The 9607-nt window shown below is 35.4% G+C and overlaps 4 protein-coding genes across 4 annotated transcripts; 2 read left to right on the top strand and 2 right to left on the bottom strand.

The window, feature by feature from the left end:
- Positions 1-171: 171 nt before the first annotated feature.
- C9374_014764 (uncharacterized protein) lies at positions 172-2565 on the top strand (the record flags this gene model as incomplete). The annotated part of the gene is made up of 1 exon (XM_044690787.1): positions 172-2565. The coding sequence occupies one exon, from the start codon at positions 172-174 to the stop codon at positions 2563-2565; it is 2394 nt and encodes a 797-aa protein (XP_044541461.1).
- Positions 2566-5622: 3057 nt separating this feature from the next.
- C9374_014763 (uncharacterized protein) lies at positions 5623-6555 on the bottom strand (the record flags this gene model as incomplete). Its single annotated transcript, XM_044690786.1, has 1 exon — positions 5623-6555. The coding sequence occupies one exon, from the start codon at positions 6553-6555 to the stop codon at positions 5623-5625; it is 933 nt and encodes a 310-aa protein (XP_044541460.1).
- Positions 6556-6726: 171 nt separating this feature from the next.
- Positions 6727-8982, top strand: C9374_014762 (uncharacterized protein; the record flags this gene model as incomplete). The annotated part of the gene is made up of 1 exon (XM_044690785.1): positions 6727-8982. The coding sequence occupies one exon, from the start codon at positions 6727-6729 to the stop codon at positions 8980-8982; it is 2256 nt and encodes a 751-aa protein (XP_044541459.1).
- A 79-nt stretch (positions 8983-9061) lies between these two features.
- Positions 9062-9606, bottom strand: C9374_014761 (uncharacterized protein; the record flags this gene model as incomplete). Its single annotated transcript, XM_044690784.1, has 1 exon — positions 9062-9606. A coding segment is annotated over one exon (545 nt), but the record flags the coding sequence as incomplete, so codon positions are not given.
- Between the last annotated feature and the right edge of the window lies 1 nt (position 9607).

Below are 9607 nucleotides of genomic sequence, written 5' to 3'. Positions count from 1 at the left end.
CAGAACAATTCTCAGAATTACTCTCAGAATAACTCTCAGAATTCATCATCCAACTCGAGAAGAAATACTCCTCAAAGGAAGAGGAATCTCTCATCTCCTCGTAATTGACAAGTTCCCCTCACATACAATAATTCTATTAAGGAGAAGATGAAAACCGTTCATCTCATTGGAATGGATAATTTTGAAATTACTCAAAATGACATTTCACTCCTTAATAAAGGTACAAAATTTATTCCATGTACCTTTTCAAACTCTTCTCAAGCTCTCAAATTTGACACTGAATCATTTGAACGTGTCTATAAACAAATGAGAGCAACAAACATTCCCTGGAACAGAACAAATCCAACAATGACTATTCCAAAGATTCTCTCCGATTATTACAAGAAATTCAAACCAAGAATTTCAAATCTCTCAAAGGAAGAATTGAATAGTATCAAAACTCTCGGAAGTAATCCTAACATTATTGTGACTCCATCTGACAAGAATCTTGGTACAACTCTCTGGAGTAAATCCTCTTATATCCAAGAACTCAATCGTCAATTGAGCACTTCAACTCACTACTCTGAAATTTCCACAGAGAATGATGCAAAACAACAAATTAAGGAAAATTTGACAAAGCACATTCCTCATATCAAGACAAATTCAGAGATTGTGTTCAATTTAGTGGAGACACATCACAAGAAGGAAAACTTGTTGTCAAAACCACTTCCAAGATTCTATATGATTCCAAAGGTTCATAAGAATCCAATTGTTGGTAGACCAATTGTCAGTTCTGTTGATTGTCATAATACAATCATTTCAAAACTTCTTAATGCAAGATTAATTCTATTAATTAGATTATTAAGAAGAGAATCAGACAACCCTCAATCAAGATTCTACAAACGAATTTTCATCTCAGAAAGTGCAGATGAATCTCAATTCAGAATCATGCAATGTTATGAAAGAGCAGGACTTCCTCACAGGAATTATGCAAATATGAAATCAATGGATTTCACCTCTCTTTATACAGAACTCGAACACTCCGATATCATTAATGCAATGATTAACATGCTTGAATATGGACGGAGTATTGATAATTCCATGTTCAATCCTCAACATAATAAGGCAACATTGCACATGCTCCAAATCGTTTTGGGAACTACATACTTTAAAGTACCAGAACTTGACAAGTTCTATCATCAAAAGAAAGGTATTCCAATGGGAACCAACGCAGCTCCAAACATTGCAAATCTCACTCTTTGTTATTATGAATTGGAATGGACTAGTCATGACCAAGACGCTCTTGGAAAATTGAGAAATAACAAATTACATCTTGAGAGATATATTGATGACATCTTCACAATTCACTTCCATCGTGTAAATGAAGGAAGACGTGGTCAACTTCAGAAATATATCAGAAATCTCAAGAGATATTATCCAAAATCGCTAATTCTCAATGACGCATCCACAGATTCATTCCTTGATATCAAATTCTTTTTCAGTCCTCAAAATGATGAATCCGAACCATTTCGAATTGAAACAACAACACATCAAAAGGAACTCAATTTATATCAATATACAAGAAAAGATTCTTGTGCAGCTCCTGGTGTTGTAAAGGGACTCATTCATGGAGAATTGATTAGATATGCAAAGAGATGTTCAACATTTGAACTATGGGTTGGAATTAGAGATCGTTTCAAGGAGAGACTTCACAACAGAGGATACTCCTACAAATTTATTAATAAGTGTATGAAACATCTCAATTATTTTACTCTCAAGAGGAAATATCCTCTAAATTCAACTTCCATTGAAGTGAAAATTGAGAGAGCAAGATCACAATTGTTTCTTCATGAACAGAAACCTCCACCAGTTTGGAGAGTGGTCTTTAAGGGAACTGACAATCATATTCCTTATAGGAAAATTCTCAATCATGTATGTGAGGGTATTACATTTGTGAATGATCCTTCAAAAGTGATCATTTGTAATATCAGAATGCCTACAATTATTGAATTGCTCAGAGCATTTCAAAAGAAGATTGAATTCTTCAAATATCTCAATCCTGATTGTACTCAACAACAGATTGATACACAATTTTATAAGTTCATTGCTAACAAATTTTTAGCTTTGAAAAGAGGAACTCACCTCAACAAGATTACACAACGAAGGGTTGGAGGAAAGGATCTTTTGGAGGATCTTAAACCCCCCAGCACCCCAGCGAACCCTCCAACCCCACTAATACTACGCTTACTAACCCAAACCAAACCAAACCATCAACCAAGTAACAATCCAGGAAGTTCACAACCACCTGATGATATACTTGGACGAATTACAAGGCTTGGTACCGAACTAACACCACCAAGAAAGCGAGTGGAACGACCACAAGCTTCATCGAGTGAAACTCCTTCCTCAATTCCATCAAATAGGAAGAAGAAGAAGAAATCATCGAATGAAGAGAAGAAACGAACTTTGAAACAGAAATGTATTGATTCATTTTTTACAAAGTCGAATTCCAACAATCAAAATTCCGATGATTCCGATGATTCCGGTGGCGGGAACAGTAAGAAATCAACCAAACTCAATCAATAAGGTACCTCAATCAATTTGAGGTTACCACCAACGAATCCTTTAAGAAGAAGCATAAGTTGCTTTCGCAATAAAAACAAAATACTCTGGCCCGGATAGCCACCAAGTAAATTGTTGTGCTCTTCTCCCGAGTCAAAACTCCATTCAAAACACAGCTCATCTCACTCAGTAGTGTTAAGCAGGGACCTTCGGCCCCTGCTAGTGTTGCAAACCCTGCTAGTGTTGCAAACCCAAAGAGTAAACCCAAAGAGTAAACCCAAAGAGTAAACCCAAAGAGTAAACCCAAAGAGTAAACCCAAAGAGTAAACCCAAAGAGTAGAATTTTTCAAACCCATAAAAAGAGACTAAGACCACAATTTTTTGAAACACTCCAAAGTTAACATTTATCAATTGTCTCAGCAAGTATCAATACACATTCACTAATATTTCATAGATACGTTATCATAGACATGGTAAACATGATATATCAATCTCATAAAGATTAGTGAACATCATCACAACATATAAAGAAAATGTCACAATTTTTTCAAAGTTTCATATCACACCAAGCACACAACAATACACAACACTTCAAAATGATAGGACTCACACTATGACATCAGTACTTCATGATCATGAAAGCATATTTAATATACAAAACAAAGATGTCATCCACCACAACATCAAACTTTATTGTAATGACTGGAACATTACTCAACACATACAACTGATAGATCAACACAATCACTATCACGTAATCACACCATCATGACAAGCATGTTTATCAACTTGAATGAACATTCAAACAACTATGTTTCATCTCATCACTCTTCATGAACAACTTACTTTGAACACTCATTCATTTGGTGATAACAACGAACATGGTTGACGTATCCAATACGGTTGAAGCACACATCTACGATCACTACAAATGATTTCAATCATGATTCCGTCATCACATCACCAAACAACACTGATCAGTCACTTCAACATTTTTTTGGATAAATTCTAAATGCGGAAGTATAGGGTCAGTAAATCCAGACAAAATTCAAAATCAAGATGACATGAACATTGAAGCATATCAACCACATACACCATACATTTCACATGCACTGATCATGAAAATCACTGAATTAATTCTTTATTTTCAATGTAGCCATCATGAATCAACACAGGCTATCCATGAAAAAGTGTCAAACATGACATGAGTGAATCCTTCCATCACACAATGAATCACAACACTCCACAACATCAATAATAACACAATGGAACAATATCAACACATGGATGATTGCAACTATTCAAGAAAACAACCATGTCTCATATTGTAACGCACTTCATGACGAAATCTTCTCAGGTGCTCAACAACAATACATTCTAGACATGAACAAATACAACAATTAATATCAATGTGTTGTACACCATCTCATCTACCATAAAAAACTATCTACATCACTCTCCTGACAACTCTTCAAAAATTAATTAATAATCATTTTCAACACTTCTCAGGTGTCTCATAACAAAATCAACTCATATAGATAAATTCCACAAATTTCAAAATAACAATATCCTAGTATGTATAATCAAATAAAGTCACTGTGATATTCTTGAAATTATTCAGTATCGTAATATCACGTGAAAAAGAAAAATGAATTGAAAGAGTGAGACACCACTTCCACAAATTGATGAATCAGTGAGTGCAACCAATATGGATGTGTCATACTCATCATGACGAACATGTTGATATGTAGTGTTCATGACATACTCACTCTCGGAAGGACATGGTATCACACCACCACAACATTCATCATGATACTCCACCAATAATGATCACATCCATCATCAATAGTCATAGAAATACTCTCCACAATGTATTATACAACATTGCAATCCTCGGTTTATCGAAAAACTGAATCAGTCAATTGTTATAAAATAATCATTCAATCATACAACAATACATACCAACAACAATTCATCATGATCACTTTCAACCATTCATAATCACATGAAACACTTCTACAATGATGATCATAACGTATCATGATGATTGAATGAATGACATGAACAAGAGAGGAGAGCTGTACCCTTTCTCAAGAAATGATGTTTTCCGATAAAATCGAAGTGCTCCCATTCTATGAAACAATCATGTCAATCAATAAAACTGATGATTTGTTGTTTGAATGATCAGAACAACCATGTGTAACAATTTCATGAAGATATGTGAAGTGCTTGTCTCGATCGTACTTTTCAGCTCTTCCATATATCCACCATCACACTTCACATCACACAAAGTCATGAAATGACCATCACTTTGAACTGAATCAACGATCAATTCTATGGTTTCTGATCACTGTAACAACATTCCGATCATCAGATTCATTCCATGATCATCACATCCAACGGAAGCAGTTCACTACAATTCCAACCAGTACTATTTGATGATTATCATTTCCATGTGTATTCATACACACAAAATATTCCTCATAAATGTTGATCATGATGTGCACATTCGATGTGATCAATATAAATATGACATGATGATGAATGGAAACATGACCCGATCTTGATGATGATCACCTCAAAAATGCAGGGAGTTTTGGCTTCATTTTTTTTTAATTTTTTTTTGAAAAATTTTTGACCTCGATGAAACTCCTTTAAACTTGATTTTCTCGAAAACTACCCTAAACCTGATCGAATGCTCTATCATGACCCCCATTATTTTCGTGAGATCTACAAAAAAGGTGTCGCTTAAACTCTATCGACATTTTGACACCTGTCACCATTTGTTGAACTATTCAACCAACTTAGCTCACTATCCAATGATGTCGCTAGCACGAATGTACTACTCTTCAAAATCTATCGAACGAAATGCTTGGATCAAGCTCTACGTCAAAGATGACGAAAACCCCGACCATGCACGAAAGGTCTACTTTAAGCGAATACAGTTCAATAATTACCCATAATTAATGGATGAAAGTCATATCAACATAGATATACCTCCATCCCCGACGATGTCATAAAAATTAAAAATCCAATGATTAAGCATGTCGAAAAATTAAGATTCAAAGTCAAGCTGGGCACCTATCCAAACCCAACCCAACCCGTAGACTTGGGCTCATTTTGCAAAGGAGAATCACTCTCTTCAACATTTGAATTTGAGTTTGTTCTTGAATCCGAAATTTCCGGTGGAGTTATAGAGAGAACTTCATTGTCATCAATTTTGTCATCATCGACTTCAGTGTCATAATTCATGGAAAATAAGGAGACTGGAGTACATTCTCGCTGAACCGTAGAAAAAGCATTTTGAATCATAGGAGCATGATTGGTTCGATCTTCAATTAATGAAAGGCATGAAATATCAAAAATCGTCTTCTTTTGATCTTGAACGAAGGATGGAACGTGAAATATAATGTCATTTAAACTGCAATTAGTTGAAGTGAGTGATTGAACTCTTCCTTTACCAATCTTGTAGTAACAATTCTCTCCCTTTTCAATAATTTCAACTAAATCTCCAACTTTGAGATTTGAACTCACAGGTGGGCATGTGGATTCAATTAAACCTTTTTGTTTCAAAAGGCTTACACTGATAGCCTTGACTGCAGCACATATTCGTTCCGAAAAATCTTTGTCCGAGCTATAAGTTTGCAAAATTGACTGTCGCAAGCGTTCTGGATTACCAGCTTGAATACCAACAAAAACCTTTTCTCCTTGTTTGAGAAATTGATTCATCAGAATGTATGTTGCAGAGACAGAGTCTTTGTTTGTAATGTCAATATCCTTGTTGTGAATGTTTTGCAAAAAGTCTAAATATTTCTCAAGTTGAGGAATACTATTACATAAAGCATTTTCAGAGTGTTTCGCAATTAACTTAGCTTGTTTTTCATTTGGCTTTTTGGCCTCGAATAAAATTATTTGCTCTAAATCGGAGGAAGTGTCTTGTGTTGAAAGTGTACTATCGTTTGCTTTGGTTTTCTTTGTTGCATTCTTGCCAGGGTGTGATTTTGTTCTTTTCATTTTTTTGAGTAATGTTGAATCTTGTTTTACAACCGTTAAATGTCCAATTTGCAAGTGGATCGAAAATTTGGGAACGATAGATATTTCTTGACGAATATACGTAATTGGAGACACTTAATGGAATCTATATCGTTAAACAATCAACGTTCTTGTTTTGTGTTGTTGTAAATAATGAAGCAATTTGGTTTGAAGCGCCAAACTGTAGAAGGGTCCAGTTCAATTGTCAATTCAAAATACAATCACGAGCCAAATTATGAGCCTGTAAATAAGTTTCGTAAGACTGTTGCTCATTGCATTGATGATGATTCTTTGTTAGATATTGGTGGAATAGATATAAATTACTCTTCTCAGAACCATACAGTAGAAAATCAACAATGTAATTGTAGTGCAGAGGGTCTGGAAAATCTCTGTTCAGGTTCTCATGATTCATCTCCGACGAATGAAAATAATCCATCCAATGCACAATCAGAACAAGACGACCTGTTACAGTTTTTCAGAGAATATTGGAGTGATGGAGATGATGGCATACTAGATGAAGAAGTTCTCTCTTCCCATTCATTTTCAAGCGTTGTGAATGATAATGTCAATGTAAATGTTGATACGTTGATGAAAAAAATTCTCAAGTTTGCAGTAACAAGTTCTCTCTCTGAAAATTGTCTCAAAATGGTTTTAAATCTAATTCGAGAAGCCATTCAACTCATTCATGAGAGTGATAAACAAGAACTTTCAGATAAGCTGACATTAACAGGGTTCTATAAGTATTTCCTTTTGTCTTCAAAGACAAAGAAAATTCCAATGTGCACTCATTGTCAGACGTATCAAAAAAATCCAGACCAAAAATCCTGTCCTAAATGTGGGAAATTATGGAAAGATATCAAAACTCATTGCTTTTTACGCCCATTAAAATTCCAATTCGAGGAAAGGATATTCAGAGAGCCACAATTTTTGGATCAATTTAAACTTGATAATCGTGATCCCCAACTTATCCAAGATCGTTGTGACGGAGACATCTACAAAAACATTCACAAAAAATTCGTAGATGAAGGAGGAAAAACTATGACGTTATTTGGTGACGGTGTTGCTCCATTTAAATCTAGTCAGCAAAGCTTTTACGAATTCTCTGTCACATTCAATGAGATGAAACCAAATGTAAGAAAGAAGCGCAAGAATAACTTTTTGTGGCTACTATTTCCTAACAAACCATCTCAAGAAGAAATCAATTTGTGTTTGAAAATCATGATGGATGATTTGAATGTGTTCAATGATCAATTTAAACAAATATCATTGAGATTAGAAAGAGTAATTGCTGACTTACCTGCAAGGTCTGAAATTCTCTTATTTCAAAAATCAGGGTATTATTTTTGCCATTTATGCGAGATTCGAGGGGAACCTGTTCAGTTACCAGGAGGAACTACTCAAGTTAGATATCCACTTAGGAGAGACATTTCTAGTAATCAACGAATTGTTTTTGGTTTGAGAGATCGACATTTTTGGAATAATATTTCGGGAAAAGAGTTGTCATGGGGTGTTCGTGGATATTCTCCAATATTAGACCAGAGTTGGAAACCAACTCCCACTACAATATGCTCCTATGATTCAATGCATAACTTGTATGAAGGAATTATGCGTGACATGATGGAGATGATTCCACTTCAATATTGGGACGAGTTCGACAAGGAATATCTCAAGCAAAAATTTCCTTCGTTCTTACATAGACACCCGAGATCAGTTTCCAAAAATTTAGTACACCTTAAGGCAATGGAGATATATATGATTATTCACTATTATCTAGATCTACTTCAGGATGTTAAGAATTTCAGTATGATTGAGTTGAAGTATAAAATTATTAAGAGAATGGTTGTTGTAATTGACAAGTTAACAGATGCCATTAATATAGCTGATTTGAATTCAATTAATGAGGAACTAAGAGGTATTTTGGAGGATTATCAAGAGATGGTAGGTATTGCAAAGGCTACAATGAACTTCCATGTAGCTAGTGATATGGTGCGAAATGCAAGCCTATATGGTCCATTGGCACATAATACAGCCTTTGTTGGGGAAAATCTAAACTTCACATTGACCAAGCCGTTCATTTCATCAAATTCTGCAAGGTATTCTATTATGTTTTTTGATATGGCGCAGTTATGCGATATATTTGGTTTAAGTGAACTCAAACCTTCGGAATGTGTGTGTGGTCATTTCGTATTGAAGAAAGAGAGAGATGTTGTGGCTGATACTTCTTGTACTCCTGCAAAATACTTCAAAATCAAATCATTCACGGATTCCACAGTGACTTTGCAGAATTTGTCAGACAGGTCTGTGATTGAAGTGTCCAACAAAGAGCCTCTGGTTCCTTGTGTTACTGTTACTAGAAAGGGGAAGAGTTATTTCATTCCGATGCACAAGAACGTAAATCAATATATTTAATGAAGCCGTGATGAAAAATAAACCTTGCTTTGTTTCGAAATTTTTTTTTTTGCAGGTGCGCAATTTTTGCGTTGTTTTTTTAACGCAAAAGCGTCAACTTTGCGAAGAGGGTTGCGGGTCCATGAGAAGCGGGTGGTCCAGACAGGCAATTTTTTTCGCCTGACAAAATCAGCGACTTTCGTTCGCCTATAACAGTACGTGGCTTCTTAGGTGTTTCAGATGCAAGTGCACTGTTGGATGGTGTTGTCGGAGAATCTATTTTGCTTGGTTGAAATTGTGTTGCAGTATGAGGTAAGTTGTGCTGGCTGCTATTTGTTGAGTTGACTTTCTCTTTTTCCTCTTGGTTATTCCCCGCATCATCAAGTAAGTCTTCTTCAAGATCCTCGTCTTCATCAAAATCCTCATCTTGTCCATCATTATCATCATCATCTCCTTCTTCATAATCCTCGTCCTCGTCCTCATCATAAGATCCTTCCAAATAAGTAGCCACCTGCTGTCTTTCTTCGTTTTGAATGTTAGATACAAAGTTTTGGACAGCTTCAAGTGAAGTAGTTGTTGATTTCAAGCCTCTTGCTGTTGTGTCTGCAGGTCTAGAATCATATACATCCTTCTTTTGCTTCTTACG

The sequence above is a fragment of the Naegleria lovaniensis genome (assembly GCF_003324165.1).
Source record: "Naegleria lovaniensis strain ATCC 30569 chromosome Unknown tig100, whole genome shotgun sequence".
In the NCBI taxonomy this organism is placed as follows: Eukaryota; Heterolobosea; class Eutetramitea; order Acrasida; family Naegleriidae; genus Naegleria; species Naegleria lovaniensis.
Note: the sequence above shows the minus strand (reverse complement) of the source record. Positions and strands in the feature narration are given on the sequence as shown.